The following is a 24,802-nucleotide window of genomic DNA, read 5'->3' on the forward strand; positions in this document are numbered from 1 at the left end:
GTTTATAAATTCAGATCTACACTTTTGCCACAGGTTGAAAGCAAATATAGAAACACACAAAGTTATGGTCCAGATATTAAACAGCTGCTTTCCATTCCACTGGACACAATGCTCTTAATTGACTTGATCACAAAATGGACAAACTAAAATAATAGATAAAATAGATAAAACAAACTAAAAAGACTAATAAACCAGACTCTCTGTCGTCCCTCATCCAACACAGTATAGAACTCTAACTCTATTATTCATTAGCCTATTTACAGAAATCATTGAATGGTCAGACCATGAAATTAAATCCTCAATCATTTGTCACCACTGGGGAATAACTGGCTGTAAGCAAACTAGAAACAAAAACAAAACAAAAACATCCTAGATGGTGGTGGTGGAGGGGGAATCAGAAAAGTTATCTGCTTAGCTTCACCTTAAAATCAATCAATAGATATTGAAATTACACCCCTGGGAACAAAGAAAAGATATGCCTAAGTTTAAGTGACCTGTAAGGTACACTTTTCTGGCAATATATTTTCAGTTCAGTTCAGTTCAGTTGCTCAGTCGTGTTCGACTCTTTGCGACCCCATGGACTCAATGTATTTTATGTGTCTCTATCAGGTAAATTCATCGGGCATCTGATAGATTATCTCCAAAACTATTTAAGGGCAATCATTCAAAAAAACGATAAAATCATGTAAAAATGTAAAACAAACGTGGGTCAAAGATTTCAATAACTCATTAATTAATGAGAGAACTAGTGAGATGTTGTAACTAGTTTCAAGGAGTATCCAGGGGGTGAAAGTGAAAGTAAAAGTGAAGTCGTTCAGTCATGTCCAACTCTTTGGAACCGCATGGACTGTAGCCTACCAGGCTTCTCCGTCCATGGGATTTTCCAGGCAGTGGGTTGCTATTTCCTTGTCCAGGGGATTTTTCAGAACTAGGCATCGAACCGGGGTCTCCCATATTGTAGGCAGAAGCTTTGCCCTCTGAACCACTAGGAAAGCCCATGGAGTAGATATACTGAAAGGCATACTATAGCGTAACTATATCACAAATAGATGTAAACTGGCAAAATTGGTCAGTATTCACAGGGCAATATCAATACCATTGCAATTCTATGAGTAAGAATTATTTGCATTACCATCACTTTTCTACAGTGCACAGTATTGCAAAATAGGTCTCAGATGATGAAAGGTGAGATGACCCTAACCACTAGGCAACACTTTCAGTAATCTTTTTGATTCATTTCAAGTGTTAGTCACTCAGTCATGTCCAACTCTTTCTGAGCTGATGGACTGTAGCCTGCCAGGCTCCTCTGCCCATGGAATTCTCCAGGCAAGAATACTGGAGTGGGTAGCCTTTCCCTTCGCCAGGGCATCTTCCAAACCCAGGGACTGAACCCAGGTCTCCTGCATTGCAGGCAGATTCTTTACCATCTGAGCCACCAGAGTTCATTTCAAAATCTTTCACAATTTTCTCTACAAAAGGAGAGGTAGAGTCCTTTCTGAATTATAGATACAGATACACATAGAGTGCTTATAAATTCAGATCTACACTTTTGCCACAGGTCAACAATAAACTTAGAAACACAAAACTATGGTCATAATACATTTGCCTCCTTTGACGGAACAGGTTTCTCTTCTGAATCCCAAACAATTCCCAACATAGAGGGATACTGGGAAGACCTGAAGAGATATATATGCAAGATGGCTAGTGCTGTTCTTTGCACTCTCATATTTCTATTTGCACTATTAAGTGTGCATTAAATTTATCTATTAAATATAGCAATTTATTTGTGGAAACTTGAAAGTGAAATTTAAGAAATGATTCTTAAGAGGGAGCTGTTACTTATACCGTCTTCTATTTATATTTGTTGTTGTTCAGTCGCTAAATCATATTCGACTCTTTACGACCCCATGGACTGCAGCACACCAGGCTTCCCTGTGCTTCACTATCTTCCGGAGTTTGCTCAAACTCATATCCACTGAGTTAGTGATGCCATCCAACCATCTCATCCTCTGTCGCCCCCTTCTAGTGGGCTACAGTCTGTGGGGTCACAAAGAGTTGGACATGACTGAGTAACTAACACTTTCATTTTCTATTTACAGAAGTGATATTAAAAGTTGTGAATGTTTTCAAATGCACCACTTACTATGTTATTGATAATTAATTAGTACAACATTCAGAAATAGTAAGCCAATAAACTGCATTCAAACATTTAAAAATATATAAAGTTCAAGAATTGTTTACTATGAGGCATCATGTTGTCTAAACCTGTTATTATTGTACATATGAAATATTCAAAATTAGGTTTTATATGCTTTTTGCACAATATTTTCTTAATAAATAATCAGAATTTAAATACAAGATTTATTGGGTGTAGCATTTTGAGTTTATTCAGTAGGATAATGGTCTCTACTAAAATGCAGTTCTAATTTACACAGTTTATAATAGGGATAATAAGACTGTACTATTTGTTTATTCATTTAAATGGTCAAGGTACCAAAGCAGCCTTTGTTCAGAGTAACTAATTGCCAAAGTTTATTGGAACACTCAGGTTTTTCATAAACCTGAAAATGGTCGTAATGAATTTCATTATTCTTGAGGGTAATGGTGACAGGAATTACTTTGTTGAATGTAACATAGGCAAAGCTCTATAGATCATTTCCCTTGTTTAGGAGAATATATTTTAACTTCAACCATCTATATATATGCTCACGTATGCTTCCTGAATAAAGTGTATTTAGAGGGGTTTTGTTTTGTTAATTTTTAGTTTGTGGGGTGGTGATGGAAAAGGAAAGATAAGAAGAAATTTACATTTATTGAATTTCTAGTGACTAAAACTTCCTGTACTTAAAAGGGGACTATTCTTAAAATGTAGGTAATTCACAGAATTATACAATTTGCTTGCACCTGCCTTAATTTAAGCGTGCTTCATGCAGCTTCATAACCCTAGAAATTACCTAACTGACAATAGTCTGTGGTTGTTTTTCTAGAAAATGCACTCAAGATAGTCTCTAGTAATAAACTGAATTCAGTGGAGGAAATGTATCTTTATCTTAAATCTATATTCCAAGCAACACTGGCATAGTTTTTTAATAAAGGCAGCACACTGTTCTTTTTCTGTCTTCTTTAGGGAAGTAATGACTTCACTGCTTCCTTAAGTTACATATTAATATCATTAATTTACACATTAATTCTATGCTAGACACTGGTTTGGACACTGGTAAGTGGCTCATTGTAAGGTTACTTCTCTTTCAGTATTTACCATCTATTCAAGAAGCACACAAGAACAAGTTATCAAACAAATATATAGTTGTGATGAGAAATGTATATATATTTCTATATATATATCATTTATAAGGAATGATACATATATATATATATATATATATATATATATATATATATATATAAGGAACTATATATCATTTTCAAATACCAAGATCCATCCTGTTTCAACAATTTAGGAATAAACCTGACCAAGGAGGTGAAAGACATATACATGGAAAACTATAAAACACTGGTAAAGGAAATTGAAGATGATTCAAAGAAATGGAAAGACATTTCATGCTCTTGGATTGGAAGAATTAATAATGTTAAAATGGCCACTCTACCCAAACCAATCAATAGATTTAAAATAATCCCTATCAAAATACCCATGACATTTTTCACAAAATTAGAACTAATAATCCTAATATAGAGAGAACATGAAAGACCCAAATTGTCAAAACAATCTTGAATAAAAAGGACAAAGCCGGAGGCATAACCATTCTGGACTTCAGACATTATTACAAAGTTATAATAATCAAAACAGCAAGGTATTAGTATATACCATACAGATCAATGAAACAGAATAGAGAGCCCAGAAATAAACCCAGACATCTACAGTCAATTAATCTACAAAAAGAATGCAAGAACATAAAATGGAGAAAAGCCAGTCTCTTCTACAAGTGGTGCTGGGAAAGCTGTACAGGGACATGTAAATCAATGAAATTAGAAAATTACCTAACACCATATAAGAAAAATAAACTCAAAATGGTTTAAAGACCTAAATATAAAACATGACACCATTAAACTCCTAGAAGAAAACATAGGCAAAATATTCTCTGCCATAAATCATAGCAATATATTCTTAGATTAATCTCTCAAGGTTAAAAAAAAAAAAAGCAAAAATAAACAAGTTTGACCTAATCAAATTTAAAAGCTTTGCACAGCAAAGGAAACCATCAGCAAAACAAGGAAACAATCTGCAGAATGGGAGAAGATATTTGCAAACTGATGAAACGGAAAGCCTCTTAAATGTCCATGATGATGTAGTTTTCTACTGAAAAATGTGCAATCCTGACATATTAAGATTCAAAGGGAAGAAGAGAGAACTCTAAACCTAGTTACAAGCATGCAAAAATCCCACAGCCATTGGGAAGAGGCGATGAAAGTATATATACCACAATGCTGTTGGTAGTCATAATAGGGGTAATATTTCCCTACTAATTTCAAAATATTTTAATGTTTACTTGTTTAAAGAGGAAAAAAAACGATTTCACAAGCAATGCTCTTAGTCTCACGGGGAGCTAGAAATTTCACACAATTTATGCCACTGCCTTACTTGTATTTAAGTGGGGTTCTGTTTTGTTCCTCTACAAAAAGCCATTGTCCTAAGACAATGCAGTATTTTAATGCTCTATCACTCTTGAATCTTATTTCACTCCTTCAATAATATTTGGAAATTACTTTGATTACCTTTCACTAAATGTGTCAATTCTTTGTTCTGAGAGAAATCGTCATGTGACAGAGCAACAGGGCAGTTTTGCAAGTAAGCCCAAAAAATGAATAGCTGTGAAGACCCATATATTTGCTTTATCTTGTAATTCTGAGTCCTTATTTAACTATCCTGCACTTATTGATTACCAAATCATGGCATTCCATCAAAAGTAAACTTTTTCTTTGAATTTGACTTTTACTATAATTTCTAAGTCCATTTCACTTGCAATTTAAGGGCTTATTATTTTAATTGCTCACAGTCTGTCCACTACAGATATTGCTGATTATCAAGATAATGACAATAAAGATGTTATAATTTTGAAGAAGTGACCTTGTTTTTTCTGCCACCTAACACATATCTCAACTGACTGTTACTAGGAAACATTAAGCATGGTAGAAATTTAACATATGCCTTTATACTCCACAGATAAGTGAATATAGTGATATACTTTGAGGGAAATAGTCTATTTTGAATTCAGCAATACATCTATGTAAAACATAACTGAGATTATCACTGGGTCCTTGACAAGGGTCTATTAATTACTATTGCCCTGTGAGTACTTTCTGTTATTGCTGTTCCCCTGCCCCAGGCTGCTCTGATTTATGAACAGCTTTTCATATTCACAAAGTGGCTCATGAATCACTCTGGCCCAACAGAAATGAATAAAAATGAGCCCATTTACACAACATTTGGTATATAGCTAATTACCTGAAAATGACTGCTTGGGATTGCACAGAGAAGAGTGTTATTAACATTCAGCACAAAGAGTACAAAACAGAGGGAGAAAAGAAAGCAGAATCAAAAAAATAAAAATATAAGAGGAGCAACAAGAATGCTGTTGACACAGTGTGAGTAAAGTAAAGTGTTAGTTGCTCAGTCGTGTCTGACCCTTTGTACTGTAGCCAGCCAGGCTCCTATCTTCATGGGGTTTCCTAGGCAAGAATACTGGAGTGGGTTGCCATTTCTTTCTTCAGGGGATCTTCCCCACCGAGGAATCAAACCTGTGTCTCCCACATTACAGGCATATTCTTTACCGTCTGCGCTACCAGGGAAGCCTTCAAAGCATCACCAAAGAGTACCTAATGACATCATCCAAGAGAGGGATGGTTAAGTAAACAGCAGTAGATGTAAAGGATAAATACAGTGTAAGTTCAACTTATTAAACAATATACTTAGAAAAAAGGAAATTACTAATCAGATTGTGGCAATGAGACTGTGGGTCATCTTTATTCTGTGTATAGTTTTCTGTGTTTTTCAGATGCCTTACTATATTGTTGTTTAATCACTCGTCATGTCCAACTCTTTGCCACACCATGGATTATAGCCTATCAGGCTCCTCTGTCCATGGGATTTCCCAGGCAAAAGTACTGGAGTGGGTTGCCATTTCTTTCTCCAAGAGATCTTCCTGACCCAGGGATTGAACCCACATCTGTTGCTTGACAGGCGGATTCTTTACCACTGAGCCACCTGAAGTCTTTTATTTTACTATGACCCTGCATTAATCTTACAATGTACTTGTGTTAGTAATCTTACATATTATTGCTGTTGTCCAGTCACTAAGTCATGTCTGACTCTTAGAGACACCATGGACTGCAGCACACCAGGCTCCCCTGTCCTTCACTATCTCCCGGAATTTGCTCAAATTCTTGTCCATTGAGTTGGTGATGCTATCTAACCATCTCATCCTCTGCTGATCCCCTTCTCCTTTTGCCTTCAATCTTTCACAGCATCAGGGTCTTTTCCAATGAGTCATCTCTTTGCATCAGGTGTCCAAAGTACTGGAGCTATAGCTTCAGCATTAGTCCTTCCAATGAATATCTTATAAGTATGTATGTATGTATTTAGAAGCATACAGTTTAAAAATAATGGGGCTTCCCTAGTGGCTCAGATGGTAAACAATCTGCCTGCAATACACAAGACCCAGGTTTGATCCCTGGGTCAGGAAGAGTCCCTGGAGAATGGAATGGCTACTCACTCCAGTATTCTTGCCTGGAGAATTCCACGGACAGAGGAGCCTGGTTAGAGTTAACTGAGAGATTATTATGTACCAAGCATTGAATTTGACTATTCATGTGATAACCCTCTTCTTCTTGCCTGTTCCATTCTATATTCACTTACATAATACCTCTGTTTGTGGAATACAACAAACTTAAGGCATCCAAAAGCTAACTAAACATACCAATCAAATAAGAGTAGGATTGAACCATCTCCTTCCTGAGTGATTGTCATGCTTTTGTGATAATGTATACATTTGTCTAAGGTGATATATTTGTATTTCTAGAAAAATGGCAGAGCTAGTAGTCCCAATTGAGACATAAGCATGTTCTCCCTAGCTATTTCATTAAAGCAATAGACAAAGGCTCTGCCTTCTATCTTCTGCTACCTGACAGTATTGAAAAACAACAACAAAAAATCGTGACAGCAGAAAGGTGCAGCTGGATATTTTTAACTGCTGTAACTTCCATGCTTACAGTATTGCCTGATTCCTACTAAGTCTTCTATCATTTTTATACCCATTATTGAGTGGCTAAAAGATGCCCTAAATTAGTGATAACTAAATGAATACTAAAAATATATAGGAAGGTCAACTCTTAGTTGTTTTTTATGTTTTACTGCTTATGGGAGAAATTTTACTGAACCAATTGTTCTCTGCCTAGATTTATCTGGCCTGAATATAATAACTGGAAATATTATAAAATTTAGCTCCTGAGTCTAGAGTATCTGAATTTGAATCTCCTTTACAGACTGTGTCAACTTGGAAACATTTTCTAACCTCATCAGATATCAGTTTCCTTATCTTTGAAACTGGCATAAAATGGCATCAACATAATCTGGCTTTCATAAATAATAAATTAAATAATGCTTATATGGTAGTCAGAATAACAGCACTCTAAAGAGGTCTATGTCCTAATTCTCAGGACCTGTAAATATGTTTCCTTAGGTTTCAACAGGGATTTTGCAGATAGGATTAATATAAGGATTTTGAAACAGATTATCTTGGATTATCTGGGGTGAGCCCAATGTAATCACAAGAGTTCTTATACAAGGAAGGCAGGAGAGTCAGTGGAGAAGGAGATGTGAGGACAAAAGCAGACATTGAAATGATGGAGGAAGATGGAGGAAGGGAACCTGAGCCAAGAATGCAAAGCAGCCTCAAGAAGCTGGCAAGGGCAAGCAAATGGATTCTCCTGGAGGGCCTCTGGAAGGAACACAGCCCTACTGAAACCTTGATTTTAGAACTTCAGATCTCTAGAATGTAGGAGCATAGGTCTGTGCTGTTTTAAGCTACTAAATTTACAGTAACTTCTTGCAAGAGCAATTGGTAACTAATACAGTAAGTATGGTGCTTAGCACAGTCCTGTCATGGAGGATTCTAACATAGTATTATCTGAGATCACTCTGCCTCTTAAAATCTAAATAAAGGTAGTTTAAACACACAACCCATTACTTGTGGGAGTCCAACACCTTCTGCAGGGTTGCCGAGGCTTCCCAAAGGGCTTCCTGATTTGACCATCTCTGGCTTTGAAGTTCCAGTTTGGCTGAATTGATTTAATTTATAGAATACTGTTTCATGAATGTTATCAAGATATGGAATTCAGTCATTTTATAAGAATGAAAATAAAACATTTACATAAGACTTTACTGGGCTGGGAGGTATTGGGGGAAAGCTTTATTTAGATAAATAGAGAAAAATTTTATTATAATAGCAATGTAAAAATCTTAAAGTTGAATACTGTCCTACAAAATGCTTTGCTACTCCATCATTTTGCTTTTCCACACCTAAATTCCTCATAAATCTCAGAGCAGTTTACTTCCTTTTGTTTCTTTGTCATTCATGTCTTTTTTTCTCAGGATTTCATCTTTAAACACCAAGGTATTTTCCTAAACATAATATCTTACCAAAAGCAAAATTTGATGCCAGTTATGCAGATGGTGACTGCAGCCATGAAATTAAAAGACACTTGCTCCTTAGAAGAAAAGTTATGACCAATCTAGATAGCATATTGAAAAGCAGAGACATTACTTTGCCAACAAAGGTCCATCTAGTCAAGGCTATGATTTTTCCAGTGGTCATGTACGGATGTGAGAGTTGGACTGTGAAGAAAGCTGAGCGCCGAAGAATTGATGCTTTTGAACTGTGGTGTTGGAGAAGACTCTTGAGAGTCCCTTGGACTGCAAGGAGATCCAACCAGTCCATTCTAAAGGAGATCAGACCTGGGATTTCTTTGGAAGGACTGATGCTAAAGCTGAAACTCCAGTACTTTGGCCACCTCATGCAAAGAGTTGACTCATTGGAAAAGACTCTGATGCTGGGAGGGATTGGGGGCAGGAGGAAAAGGGGACGACAGAGGATAAGATGGCTGGATGGCATCACCGACTCGATAGACGTGAGTTTAAGTGAACTCCAGGAGTTGGTGATGGACAGGGAGGCCTGGCATGCTGCGATTCATGGGGTCGCAGAGTCGGACATGACTGAGAAACTGAACTGAACTGAACTGATGAAGATAATACATATTCTTTTCACCACTCAGTGTTAGTTACAGGAAAAAATCTATGCACACAGTGGTCATGACTTAGGCTAACCCATCCATCATCTTTCATTGGTTTCTTTGGGTGATGAATCTAACATGGATTAAGGGTACAGCCTAGAGGCCAGAGGCAGCCATGGGACATTCTCTAAACAAACTTACAGAGGGATACTGATATCAATCTTATACTGCTACTCACTATCATTCTCAACAATCTTAGGAGTATAATTAGGAAATAGAATTTTCAGGCTTTTTTCCTCTCTACTTTTTCATATTCATTTTATATGTGCATGTTAAGTCACTTCAGTCATGTCTGACTCTTTGCGACCCTGTGGACTACAGTCGTCCAGGCTCCTCTGTCCGTGGGATTCTCCAGACAAGAATACTGGTTGCTATCCCCTCCTCCAGGGGATCTTCCCAACCCAGGGACTGAACCTGAGTTTCCAGCATCTCTTGCACTGGCAGGTGGGTTTTTTACCACTAGTGCCACCTGGGAAGCCTCCTTTTATATAGATTATGTTAAGTTGTACAGTTATGCTCTACAGAGATCATGTTTAAAACCTGGAGCTCCTCCCTATAAGATTGATGATTATAGGAAAATCTCAACATAATTCATTCATTTACTTAAGCCTCCATTCTTACTTGCAAAAATGCACACTCCATATGCATATATGTATACATGCTTGTGTGTGTGTGTGTGTGTGTGTGTGTGTGTGTGTGTGTGTAGCTAGGTTTTAAGCTACTTAAGGACCAGGACTTCCTGGATGTCTTATCAGCAATGAGAGTCATGCTGCTCTTGGACATCAAATATACATGAATTTTGATTACAGTGATTCTTGGTGTAAATGACCATACAGCACACAAATTAATACATAAATACTATAGCAACATGATTTCCCTTCATTCCAAAGTATCATGGGGCCATAGTTTCTAACTAACAGCCTATTATAGTGTTCTGACCTAACCTTCAAAATGTCAATAAATTGGATTATAATGTAAGTCATTCTAAATGTCTTTGAAAGAAGACAGATGAATGTTATGCCATCATGAATCTGTACCTCTGGACAGTCTGAGTTCAGAAAAACAATTATTTGATACTTTTGCCTTTTGTTAGTTCTACCCTATTGTACTTTCATTTGCCGATAGCCAATAGTCATATCTTCACACACTGAGAATGAATGATTGAGTGTGAACATTTAAAAAAATTTCAAAAAATGCTTCAATTTCAAAGCCCTCAACCTATCCAGTTTTGTGATCTTTGGCACCTTTAACTCCACAGAAGATTGCTTCAGCCACAATGTTGGGAACATTTCCATGAGGATGTGTTAAGTAGCTATAGAGGTGACTTAACCGCTGCTGAGCAATTGCAAACAAATGGAAACATAGAGAACAGTCATTTTTCAAGATGTTCATTGTTGCCTCACACCCGGAAGACAAGAGCCAAACAGCACTCTGCCCAACAAAATGACATCGTTTTGTTGATGCTCCTGAGAATTCTTGCTGAGCAATTTTTCTCACAAAGAGCTCAGGATAGTCAATTCACTTAGCCATATGTATTACAAAATCTAGAGATACCAAACTCTTAAATTAGCAGAGACCGACATTCTGTTGCATAAATTTCTATGGGTCACAACATGAATTTATGAGTACCTGCTTGTATAGAGGTCCCTGTCTGAGTTTTAGTAATTCCTCTGAGAGACCCTTTCTGGTCCCTGGTGACAATATTTTTGCCTAGCTTTCTTTCCTGCCCTTAACAATAATTTGAGGAGTGTTGGCACATAATCCAAGTTGAGCCAGTGAAATCCTCTTGAAAATTCAAAATTTGGAACATCTAGATTTGAAGAAGGACGTTGTTTCACTAATGTCAGTGTTCTGTAGAGGAAGTCAGGAATTTCGCACAGCTCGAGTTCTGGAAGTTGCTTTGATCACCTCTTTCTGAATTGTGATGACTCAGTTCTCTTTGGTATCTTAATGGGATTTGGGGCAGGAGAAATGAACTTGCCCAAGCAATCACAGTTGAAAACTCATCAGGTTATAGGCAGAGTTCTGGTGTGGTATACAGATTTCCTATGTGATATCAAAAAAATTCTCATATTCATTGATTGCTGAATGGATTGATCATAACAGATAGCAATGGTCAATTCCATTATGCTTTCCAAAATCCATTTTTTGTCTTTTTTTAATCACGCACAACTGTAGTACCCATAAGCATGAGACATGTTATTCATTTTACCAACAATGCTTTCTTGGCCTTTCAAATTCCTTTGTAAAACCTCCACAGCCTTACAATGTGTGAATCAATCAGTGGTTCAGCATGTCCTGATGTTGATATGATGTGGTAAACTAACCATATGACATGTTGAAAAATGATGTCAATTAAGTTAGAAAAGCTGACAAGGGGGTTCATGTAGTGTTCTTAAGTATCCCAAAAGTTGCTTTGTTCCACACATATCTTATTTAAATTTTATTTAAATATTATATTTATTCTAAACTATAAGCATGTACACTGTAATGTGTCCTATGCCACATTTTAATGCATTCAAGGCCATCATAATATCCACTTGTGCTGCCAGGTTACTTTACGTGGAGCATGGAACACCAAGTAAAGTTTCCATTTTTTTTTTAGTTGGAGGAAAATTGCTTTACAATATTGGCTGGTTTCTGCATACACAAACTGTATATATACATGTGCCCTCCCCCTTGAGCCTTCCTTCCCTTCCTCCCATCCCACCCCCTGGACCATCATCACAGAGCACTGGGCTGGACCCCTTGTGATACACAGTAGCTTTGCACCGGCTACCTGTTTTACACATGATAGTGGACACATGTCAATGCTACTTTCTCAGTTCATCCCACCCTCTCTCTCCTTATCATCAGTTTCTAAGTCACAATAAACTGTGGAAAATTCTGAAAAAGATGGGAATACCAGACCACCTGATCTGCCTCTTGAGAAACCTGTATGCAGGTCAGGAAGCAACAGTTAGAACTGGACATGGAACAACAGACTGGTTCCAAATAGGAAAAGGAATACGTCAAGGCTGTATATTGTCACCCTGCTTATTTAACTTATATGCAGAGTACATCATGAGAAATGCTGGACTGGAAGAAACACAAGCTGGAATCAAGATTGCCGGGAGAAATCTCAATAACCTCAGATATTCAGATGATACCACCCTTATGGCAGATAGTGAAGAGGAACTCAAAAGCCTCTTGATGAAAGTGAAAGTGGAGAGTGAAAAAGTTGGCTTAAAGCTCAACATTCAGAAAACGAAGATCATGGCATCCGGTCCCATCACTTCATGGGAAATAGATGAGGAAACAGTGGAAACAGTGTCAGACTTTATTTTTGGGGGCTCAAAAATCACTGCAGATGGTGACTGCAACCATGAAATTAAAAGACGCTTACTCCTTGGAAGGAAAGTTATGACCAACCTAGATAGCATGTTCAAAAGCAGAGACATTACTTTGCCAACAAAGTCCGTCTAGTCAAGGCTATGGTTTTTCCAGTGGTCATGTATGGATGTGAGAGTTGGACTGTGACGAAGGCTGAGAGCCGAAGAATTGATGCTTTTGAACTGTGATGTTGGAGAAGAGTCTTGAGAGTCCCTTGGACTGCAAGGAGATCCAACCAGTCCATTCTGAAGGAGATCAGGCCTGGGATTTCTTTGGAAAGAATGATGCTGAAACTGAAGCTCCAGTATTTTGGCCACCTCATGTGAAGAGTTGACTCATTGGAAAAGACTCTGATGCTGGGAGGGATTGGGGGCAGGAGGAGAAGGGGACGACAGAAGATGAGATGGCTGGATGGCATTGCTGACTCGTTGGACATGAGTCTGGGTGAACTCTGGGAGTTGGTGATGGACAGGGGGGCCTGGCGTGCTGTGATTCATGGGGTCGCAAAGAGTCGGACATGACTGAGCGACTGAACTGACTGAACTGAAGTATCTATTAGAGATCATCCACCTATGAATGTATCTAAAATATCTGCAAAGCTGTCATTGATTATAGAGGTGATTACAAAGTAAATGGATATTTTTTCTCTGAATTCAGCGTAGCCCATGACTGGTAAGATTTTAGAGGCAAGTGTTTCCATATTTGTGAGGACTTTCTCAATACCACACAAATAAAATACAAAACAAAAATAACTGGCGCTGAGGAAGATTGAAGACCATAATTCTCATCATAATTCCTGCTTTTATGTGTGCTCACATTAAGATAGATGTCAACATTTGAACTTGTATAAGAAATCTGCATTAACAACATATGGCTTTCACTTATTTCATTTGTATTTTATATACTGAGGTTCTCTGTAAGTTTCCATTTTGCTAAAAGTCTCCTTAGAGGAAAAATGTTTGAAAGCACCATTGTAGCAGGGTTTTTCCACTGTGGCACTACTGACGTTTCGGAACAGATCATTGTAAATTGTTGGGGAGGTTCTGCGCACTGTAGGATATTTAGCTGCATCCCTGGTCGTACCCCTACTAGACACCAGTATCAACCCTCCACCCCAAGCCTGATAATCAGAGCTGCCTCCAGATGTTGTCAAATGTCCCCTGTTGGTAAAAACAATTCCTGGTTGAAAATAATTGGCTAAGTCATAGGATCATAAGGATGGCTGCACTTTAGTAATTCCTAGAAAACATTCACATTTTCACAATCCTTTTTATTCATAAGCAGCAGTTAAACAAAGAATATGGTAGAGACAGGATGTTTTTAAGTGCTTTTAAATATTTATTGTGCTGTCTTATTGAGGATGTTTGAAACAGTGTTAGTTTCTCAGTTGTGTCCAACTCTCAGCAACCCCATAAACTATCCCCCAGACTCCTCTGTCCACGGAATTCTCCAAGCAAGAATACTGGAGTGGGTTGCCATTTCCTCCTCCAGGGCATCTTCCTGCCCCAGGGATCAAAGCCCGGTCGTCTGCATTGCAGCCAGATTCTCTACCATCTGAGCCACCAGGGAAGCCCTCACTACACAGACCAAAAAAAGAATGTGATGTAATTGTATTTTCAGACAATGAAAGCTATTCATGACATATTGTGAAATGAGAAAAATCAATCAAGTCACATGATTATGGGAGCAGAAAGCAAAAAGTAATCTAGTAAAACCCTTTTATGTGCTAATTCTAGAATACATCCAATCTTCAAACTTTTATAAAACATTTGAAATTCTTTAAATTAAACTTTAAAATTCCTTTTATTCTTGCCTAATACTCAAATGGCACCCCACTCCAGTACTCTTGCCTGGAAAATCCCATGGATGGAGGAGTCTGATAGGCTGCAGTCCATGGGGTCGCTAAGAGTTGGACATGACTGAGCGACTTCCCTTTCACTTTTCACTTTCATGCATTGGAGAAGGAAATGGCAACCCACTCCAGTGTTCTTGCCTGGAGAATCCCAGGGACGGGGGAGCCTGGTGGGCTGCCGTCTCTGGGGTCGCACAGAGTCGGACACGACTGAAGCGACTTAGGAGACTTAGCAGCAATACTCAAATAAATCTGATTAACTGACCAACATCTTATCTAAGAGAGGCTTAAAAAGAGAATCTTCACTTTTAACTTTCACAACAAAATCCAAAGAAAAATTAGGACGGTCTAAGGTTTATGCCTAATACTGTTTTTAGGAAGAAGGTGCCTGTTAGTTTAACACAAATCACCAAAACAATAACTTGCCTTGACAGCTTCACAAAACATAGGTATGAGAAGAACTTTGTCAAATTTACATACACTGTTGATGAGCAGTAATGTTGCAAAATTTAAAATGCATATACCTTTTTTTCTAGAATTCCCTTTTCTACAATTCCCTTTCTAGAAATAGCCAGTCAACATACTCAAGTATCACAGAGTATACCAGTATATTCAGAGCATCTTTATTTATAAAAGTAAATGATATTAAACAACATATATACCCACTAGAGGGTGATGAGGAAAATAAGTGATGGTATTTCCATACAACTCAATACATTATAGTAAATTTTTTACAGAGGGCTTATTATTTACTAATATAGAACCAAATCCAAGATGCGTCATCAATGTAAACTTGCTAGGTTCAGAACATGGTGTGCAGTACTCTTCTAACAAAGAAGTTCCCTGATAAGAAGATATAGCTGGACTTCTATTTATATTTGGGAATTTTCCAATGCTGTAGCTCCTGGGCCTTAAGGTACAAAGGAAGCTTATTATTAAGTCCGAATTTTGAATTTTTAAAAAATCATTATTACACCTTATTTTGTGAAAGAGGACAAGGTAATTCACTTTTTTAAGAAAAGTATTTTGTCAATCCCAAAGTGATATCAAATGTTTGTGTGAGTGGACTAGCCATAAGATTTAAGTTCCTCTCAAACACTCAGCACAGTCCGCAAAACCAGCCCAGCCATGAGAAAATGGAGGGATCGTGGAAGCCAGGTAAGATATCTAGAGTCAGGATCCCTGGGTTTGCATAAATACATAAGCCAAACTGTAGTTGGTAAATAGGGTGTAAGCTCTAGGATAGTATTTCTTTACTGGCTATATGCTATGGGCCAGGGACTCAGAGATGAATCTAACAAATCTCTCAATAGAGAGACTGTGGGGAGTACGAGGCATTAAAAGTCATGAAGGACAAATTTTGTTGTTTTTGTTGCTTTTGCTGTTTTATCATTAGGCTGTAGCAGGAGAGGGAGGTAGGCTTTGATGCATAACGTAGATAGATGTTCTTGTAAAGCCAGCCTTGCGGCAGATATTGACAAAGACATTGCTAGGATGCTAGTGAATATAGGAAGGGCTGTGGGATAATTTATAGCGATAATAACAGCCATCCTTCACGGGGCACTTACTAAGTATGAAGCACTGGGTTAAGAGCTTCATACCCATTACCTCTTTTAATCTTCACAGCCATTCTATGCAGTAGGTGTTTTGATTGATGGGTGGACTGAGGCTCCTGGAGACATATTAACTAGCCCAACCTCACATGGCTAGTGAGCAGCAAAGAAAGACTCAAATTCAATCTGCTTGTCTTTAATTTTTATCTTTTATTTACTTTTATTAGTTTAGATCATTTTAGTAGGTTTCTTTTTTTAATTTTTTAATTGGAGGATAATTGCTTTACAATGTTGTGTTGGTTTCTGCCGTTCAACAACACAAATCAGTCATAACTATATATCTCCTGCCTCTTGAGCCTCCCTCCCACCCCATCCTCATCCCACCCCTCTAGGTTGTGATAAAGCACCGGGCTGGGCTCCCTGTGTTATATAGAGACTTCTACTAGCGTATATTGGAGAAGGCAATGGCATCCCACTCCAGTACTCTTGTGTGGAAAATATATATGAAATCTAGAAAAATGGTACTGATGAACCTATCCCAGGGAATGAATGGAGATGCAGATTTAGAGAATGGGGTTTTGGATACAGAATGGGAGGGAGAGACTGGAACAAATTAAGAAAGTAGCATTGCCTGTCTTTAAAATTTTTAATCGCAAAGCTTTGATGCCATCTAGGAGGCATGATTCAGGGCTAGAAAGCCTGGAAATGAGAGTCACCATCTTTACGATGTTCTTTTCTCTCTCTCACCCTGACAGGATCACAACCACAGCTGCGTGCATGATGGATCTACGAAGATATCCTCTGGATGAACAAAACTGCACCCTGGAGATTGAAAGTTGTGAGTTAACTTGGACAGGGGGACAAAAAAGAGGGATGTTTGCTTGACCTAATTAAGTGCAAACTCGTACTGAGTAATTGGCACTGGGATATTTTCAGCTATACTACCCTGCCAACTTTTCAAAGGGTTCACAGTCTAGTAACATTTTCCTCTGTATTGGCAGTTATCTTTTTGAATCATTAAGGAAAGTCCACTCCTTTTAGCTGGACAATTTATAATTTCATGCTTTCTCCTTCTCAAAATCAAGTTTCTTCCAAGACCTTCTAATACCCAAGCTGCATTAAGAGGAGGGAAATATTTAGTTTGAAAACACTTTGTGAGATTGTCTTTGGTTCTATAGTCTGTCTTTCTGAAGGACTGTGAATTGTTGTCTAGAAAAACACTATGGTAAAGTCTATCTTCATGGAAGAATGAGATGATAAATGGTATTGTCTATTTCTCATCTTGTGGCTTGTAGTGTAGGTTTGTCCTCTTGGGCTGTTTTTCACTGATTAACAACTAGAATATTTTAGTCACTAAGAGTTAATCTGATTGATTATCTTTGTTTCATTGTTTCCCAGTCATCAACATGCAGACATTTGATTCCATTTGTTGTGAATATAAGGCCAAGGCCATTTCCTGGTTTTCAGGGACAGGGAAAGTTCAGTAGGTAATTCAGAGCATTGTAATACAACTTAATGTAATTTAAGAATAGACAGATATTTATTTAGATCATTTAAAATGCTTTCCAAATCTAAACTTCAAAATGGTAAAGAAAAATGGGAAAATCCCAGGTGATCCTCTAGTATTATTGAACAATAAATGCATTCCCCATTGTCTGACTATTGAGTAATTACATTCATTTTCTAGTTTTACTGAATACAAACATAGAACTAGATAAAGAATGCTTATGTAGATATAGATTCAGATATAAATATTGATCTATTACCCCTAGAACCTGGAATGAATAACATTCATCAGCTATTCTTTAATTAATATTCTAATTTTAAAATATATTATATAAATATGTTGGCTGAAAGGTATTAATATATGAAAGTATTAATAGTGACTTTTGGTTTAAATGCGAATGACAAGCAAATTCAAACTATAGGAATGAAATGTAAACCCAGTTATTTGTTATTGGCTAATAATGTTTTACAAATAAGACAGAACTTTAGCTAAGCAAATACACCGTTAGCTGTTGGAACTGACATGGAAAGAGAAAGATGCTCATTAATATAGGTAGCCTTTTACCCTCGGTTTCCTTTCACTGATTGTGATTTTTTTTACCTTTGCTTCTGTTGGATCACATTAGGATATGACAATCTGTTAAAATTCTAACATGTTTACAGCATGCACTTTAAAAAGCAATGAATTTTGACAAGTACTGGAATTGATTCTGTGGATAAATTGCAAGTGCTAAAGTTATCAACATTCTCTCCCCCAAAATATTTTATTTTATAATGCATATTGAGTCTTTCTATTATTACAAGTTTACATTTTTAAGTAGGCAATTTCCTTTATTCCTATTTAGAAAATAGATTACTTTTAGGACCATTTATTATATCATACAATGAGCCAAACCATAACTATAAATGAGGCAGAATTAACCATAACTTTTGTGGGGCAAGGATTGGGGAGGCTGAAACAATCAGAGAGTCCAAAGTTATCATAAGACATGATGTCAGGCAATAAGTAGTGACCCAGGCATATGATAATTATTGAGGCAACTCAGTAAGATGCAATCAGTTGTCTGGGTAGATGGATGAGGCATGGTAACTGAGACCCTAAAATTGGTTAATATATAGGACTGTACAGAATTACCATCATCAAAAAAAATCTACAAAGAATAAATGCTAAAGAAGATGTACAGAAAAAGGAACCTTCCTACACTGTTGGTGGGAATGTAAAGTAATACAGCCATTTGGAGAACAGTATGAAGATTCCTTAAAAAACTAGGAATAATCTACCATATGACACAGCAACCCCACTACTGGTGTATATACCCTGAGAAAACCAAATCAAAAAAGACATATGTGCCCCAATGTTCATAGCAGCACTATTTACAATAGCCAGGACATGCAAGCAACCTAGATGTCTCTTGAGAGATGAATGGATAAAGAAGATGTAGTACATATATACAATGGAATTATATACATATATACTCAGCCATAAAAAGAATGAGTTTGAATCAGTTCTAGTGAGGTGGAAGAACCTAGAGCCTATTATACATAGTGAAGTAAGTCAGAAAAAGAAAAACAAATACAGAATATTAAAGCATATATATGAAATCTAAAAAAATAGTATTGATGGACCTATTTACAAGGAAAGATTGGAGATGCAGATGTAGAGAACAGACTTATGGACGCAGTGGGGGAGGGAGAGAGTGGGACCCATGGAGAAAGTAGCATCAACATATACATACTGTCAAGTGTAGGATGGAGAGCTTGTGAGAAGCTGCCGTGTAGCACAGGGAGCCCAGTCTAGTACTCTGTGATGATGTGGAGGGATGGGATGTGGGAAGGGGAGGGAGGCTAGGGAAGGTGGGCTAGGTGTATATAATTATGGCTGATTTGCATTGTTGTAGGGCAGAAACCCAGCTTCCCAGGTGGCGCTAGTGGTAAAGAACCCATCTGCCAATACAGGAAACATAAGAGGCAGGTTCGATCTGTGGGTAGGGAAGATCCTCTGGAGGAGGGCATGGTAACCCACTCCAGTATTCTCACCTGGAGAATCCCATGGACAGAGAAGCCTGATGGACTACCGTCCATAGGGTCTCAAAGAGTCGGACACAACTGAAGCGACTTAGCAGGCATGGTGGCAGAAACCAACACAACTTTGTAAACAAATTTTTAATATTTAAATTAAAAAAAAAAAATAGAAATAGAGTCACAGATGTTAAAAAAATAAAAAACTTAGCTTACCAAGGGCAAAAGAGGGTTAGGGATAAACATGAGATGTTTTGCTTCATTAAAAGTAAGTCAAAGATGTACTTTTTTTATTCATACTAATTACAGAGAAGGCAATGGCACCCCACTCCAGTACTCTTGCTTGGAAAATCCCATCGACGGAGGAGCCTGGAAGGCTGCAGTCCGTGGGGTTGCTGAGGGTCGGACACGACTGAGCAATTTCACTTTCACTTTTCACTTTCATACATTGGAGAAGGAAATGGCAACCCACTCCAGTGTTCTTGTCAGGAGAATCCCAGGGACAGGGGAGCCTGGTGGGCTGCTGTCTATGGGGTCACACAGAGTCCGACACGACTGAAGCGACTTAGCAGCAGCATGTAGAAAGGCACCCTCATCACTCCATCAAGGAAGACACAAAAAGGTAGGTCTCAAATTAAGGTCATGGTGAGGATCAGAGTGCAAGTCCTTATACCTCCTTTTTCTTGAGATGAAGTTAGACCTTCAGCACATCATAAAAGATAATCAGTTATGACCCAGAATCATCAGAAAAGAATAAATGATTTTAGAACTCTCTACTGGGAAAGGTTTGCATCAAAATAATTAAAATAAAGTCTAGCAAACTTGGGTTCCTCAGAATGACTGGTTACATCTCAGATCTCTAGACAGTGAAGGTGTAACTATATGCTCCTTCCATGAAGACCTCTAGTTTGCAGAAATGAAAATCAAATAGAATAGTTTTCATTATTTTTTCCTTCATTAAAGTTAAACCCTAAGTAAAAAAAAATATATTCAACAAATTTTGTTTTTAATGTAGGCTTAAAAGTACTAATGACCTATATTACACCTGGGAATCTTCCATATATTAAAGAGTAAGCCAGGAATGTTACACACCGGGTGACTACCAGCAACTAAGCTGTTCAGATTTCAGTGTATGGGAAGTATTCAGGTCATCTGAAAATGACTTTTCTGCCCCAGTTAATTTAAAACAAAAATCTTGAATTAAGTGCTGAGCAACCACTGTGGCAATGGCTAATTATTTAAATTTCAGTAGGAAGCAAACGGACTGGGAAAGAAGATTGAGGAGGAAAACAGGTGAGACAGGGTTTTCTGTTTTTCTTTTTTGTTTTATTAATTTTTACGGGCATACAGTCACTTTAACATTGTGTTAATCTCTGCTGTACAGCAAAGCGATATACATACATCTCCTCTTTCTTGATTTCCTTCCCAGTTAGGTCATCACAGAGCACTGAGTAGAGTTCCCTATGCTATACAGTAAGTTTTCATTAGTTATCTATTTTATATATGTTGTTTACTTGCTAAGTTGTTCCTGACTCTTTTGTGACCCCATGGACTGTAACCTGTGATGCTCCTCTGTCCATGAGATTTCCCAGCTAAGAATACTACAATGGGTTGCCATTTCCTTCTCCAGGGGATCTTCTTGACCCAGGAATTGAACCTGTGCCTCCTGCATTGGCAGGAGGATTCTTTACCAATGAGCTACCTGGGAAGCCCATTTTATACATAGCAGTGTGTATCTAGGGCTTCCCAGGTGGCACTAATGGCAAAGAAACCCCCCTGCCAATGCAGGAGATGCTGGAGACTTGGGTTCAATCCCTGGGTCAGGAAATCCCCTGGAGGAGGGCATGGCAACCCACTCCAGTATTCTTGCCTGGAGAATCCCATAGACAGAGGAGCCTGGAGGGCTACAGTCCATAGGGTCTCAAAGAGTTGGACATGATTGAAGTGACTTAGCACACACATAATGTGCATATATGTCACTCCCAATTTCCCGATTCATCCTGCTTCCCCTGCCTCTCTGGGTATCCATAGTTTGTTCTCTATACTGATATCTCTATTCCTGCTTATTTCACTGTATGACAGTTTCTAGGTCCATTTATGGCTTTGCAAATGGCACAATTTCATTCCTTTTAATATTCCATTTTATATATGAACCACATCTTTTTTTTTTTTTTTAATTTACTGTGGATTCCTACTACTCAAAGTGTGGTCCGTAGGCCAGTAGCTCTAGCACTACTTGGGAACATGTTAGAAATGCAGACCCTCAGGCCTCAGCCCAAGCTCATTAAACCAGAATGCATCTTAACAAGATCCCTGTAAAGGCATGGCCATTTGACAAGCACCTCAGGGAGCATATCAGACAACAGATGGGTTTCCACTCTGACAGTGTTTAAGGCAAGAGCAGGCAGCCTTTTGGCTCTACTCAGTGAGACTGCGTTTCTGAACTGTAGATGTACATACTCTCAGTACTTGGGAATACAGTCTATTTGGAATCAACAGTCATCTAGTGAGAGCTCTGTGACAAATGTGCTTGTTCACACAATCAAATGAGGACAGTCAGTGCCTGTGAGACGGGGTGTGGGAGATGAAGATGAACACCAAACTTGTTATTTCATTTTTTTTAAGTTTGAAAGAAATAGACTTTGCTCGATTTTGGTTTTCTAAAACCATTCTTGTAAAAATCACCATATGATATTGCTTATCATGTAAAATCTAAAAAAATACAACAAACTAGCGAATAAATCAAAAAAGAAGCAGACTCACAGATACAGAGAACAAACTAGCGGTTACCAGTGGGGAGACACAGGAAGAGGGGCAATATAGGGGTGAAGCCAAAAGGGTTATTATGAAATTGTATGAAATCATGTATGTGAAACTTTTGAAAATTTTAAAGCACTACAGAAATTTTAAAAATCTTTCATCTGATTAAAAGAATAAAATAAAGAACAAAACAAAAACTATATTTCTGTAAAACCTGTTGCTATGTATTCATTCAAGAGTAAATTGTTAAGTATTGTAGCTTATCTTTTGACATGACTGATAATGTTATGAAAACAGCTGATACCCATGCATTTCTTTCCCAAGTAGATAATTCCATTTACCACAGCATCATAATACAAATTAAAGTTTCAATGATTGCATTCATATGCATGTAGTATATATATATCAGGGCTTTTAAAATAGAGTAGCATCTTGCTATTGCTTATTATTACATGGATTTGAAAATCTGATTGAAGTACTTAATTCCAGTGAAAGACACAGTCTATTGGTCACAGATGGTGACTGCAGCCATGAAATTAAAAGACGCTTACTCCTTGGAAGGAAAGTTATGACCAACCTAGATAGCATATTCAAAAGCAGAGACATTCCTTTGCCAACAAAGCTCCGCCTAGTCTAGGCTATGGTTTTTCCTGTGGTCATGTATGGATGTGAGAGTCGGACTGTGAAGAAGGCTGAGCACCGAAGAATTGATGCTTTTGAACTGTGGTGTTGGAGAAGACTCTTGAGAGTCCCTGGAGAAGACTCTTGAGAGTCCCTTGGACTGCAAGGAGATCCAACCAGTCCATTCTGAAGGAGATCAGCCCTGGGATTTCTTTGGAAGGAATGATGCTAAAGCTGAAACTCCAGTACTTTGGCCACCTCATGCGAAGAGTTGACTCATTGGAAAAGACTCTGATGCTGGGAGGGATTGGGGGCAAGAGGAGAAGGGGACGACAGAGGATGAGATGGCTGGATGGCATCACTGACTCGATGGACGTGAGTCTGGGTGAACTCTGGGAGTTGGTGATGGACAGGGAGGCCTGGCGTGCTGCGATTCATGGGGTCTCAAAGAGTCGGACACGACTGAGCGACTTATCTGATCTGATCTGTTGGTCTACCTATTTATTTTAAGGCACATACTTTGAAAGAAAATTATTGTAGCCTTATGCCTGAGGGAAGAAAGGAAAGAAAAGTTTAAATTTTTTTCCTGTGATCATTTCAGTGATTTTTTTTTTCTTTGAAAGAAATTGTGCTATTTTCTGTTCTTTGGTCTACTTTCTTCTTTCACGTCTATGTTTCCATCTGTTTCCCATTTAGAGGACTGGGTCCACTAGAAGCGATGGTGAAAGAAAAAGAGAAAAGCAAAAATTTAAAGCATGGCAACCTTAAAGCAGTGACTGTTATACATGGGGAAAATTAAAATTAAAATCACCTGGGGAGTTTAAAAAATGCTGGCAGAAGGGCTCAATTCAGTTCAGTCACTCAGTTGTGTCCGACTCTTTGTGACCCCATGAATCACAGCACGCCAGGCCTCCCCGTCCATCACCAACTCCGGGCTCACCTTCTGTAAATTCTGTTATTGGTCTGGGGTGGGGTCACAGTATCAGTAGTTTTAAAATATCTCCCTTCTAAAATCTTTGATCTTAAGAATAAAGCAATTTAAACGTGGATATTGACACTGAAGTGAAAATTAAATTATCTGTATTGATATAGGATTTCTATATGGATGTGGTTCACAGAACAAACCAAGTCAAGACCTCTCAGGAGAATATGTCCATTTTCAAGGTTATAGATGTTCATGCATCACACAATTATGAGTAATGAATGGACTTTTTGAAACTACAGCACCAGTGCAGTCAGTCAAGCCTAACAGTGTACTAAAATGATTTTGGGAAGAGTATCTGTAGACATCTGGAAGAGAAAGGATCTGACTATTGTATGATCTATTGTAATTGTAGAAGTGACCTGGTAAAATAAGAATTGTTCTTGAATTATATATCAGTGTTCAGCTTCATTGACAGGAATGTCAGAAAATAAATGCTCATGAGGAACTGAGTTTAACTGATTCAGTAGAGAGGGGAAGGACCAATTAAAACCTGCTTTGTTCCCAGGTGTCTGCTTTGCATTCAGATATAGCATCCTCCCAAGTCACCCAACTCCCACATTTTGGAAGTTAGAAGATGAACACAAAAATTGTTATTTCATTTTTCTGTTCTAAGGACACCACGGGGTGGCAGGGGAGGTGGTACGGGTAGCGCTGGTAAATCTTAGAGGTTCAAGTCAGATTGCTTGAGTTTAAATTCCTTTTGGACCACTACAGTTTTGTGACCTGAGTGAGTAACTACCATGGTCCTTTGATTTCCTTCACTATGAAATGGAGTAAAGCAATTGGGTTTTGGTGAATATTCTATAGGAAATTTCTGTTAAGTGCCTG

General features: G+C 38.0%; 1 protein-coding gene across 1 annotated transcript in view; it reads left to right on the plus strand.

Annotated features, from left to right (window-relative positions):
* The window catches only part of GABRB1 (gamma-aminobutyric acid type A receptor subunit beta1), a 463,967-nt gene that overhangs the window by 324,337 nt on the left and 114,828 nt on the right, over positions 1-24,802 (plus strand). Inside the window, exon 5 of the mRNA XM_061420069.1 lies at positions 16,839-16,921. Coding sequence (XP_061276053.1) covers positions 16,839-16,921 — 83 coding nt within the window. The remainder of the gene's footprint in view (positions 1-16,838; positions 16,922-24,802) is intronic.

The sequence above is a fragment of the Bos javanicus genome, chromosome 6 (genome assembly GCF_032452875.1).
Source record: "Bos javanicus breed banteng chromosome 6, ARS-OSU_banteng_1.0, whole genome shotgun sequence".
In the NCBI taxonomy this organism is placed as follows: Eukaryota; Metazoa; Chordata; class Mammalia; order Artiodactyla; family Bovidae; genus Bos; species Bos javanicus.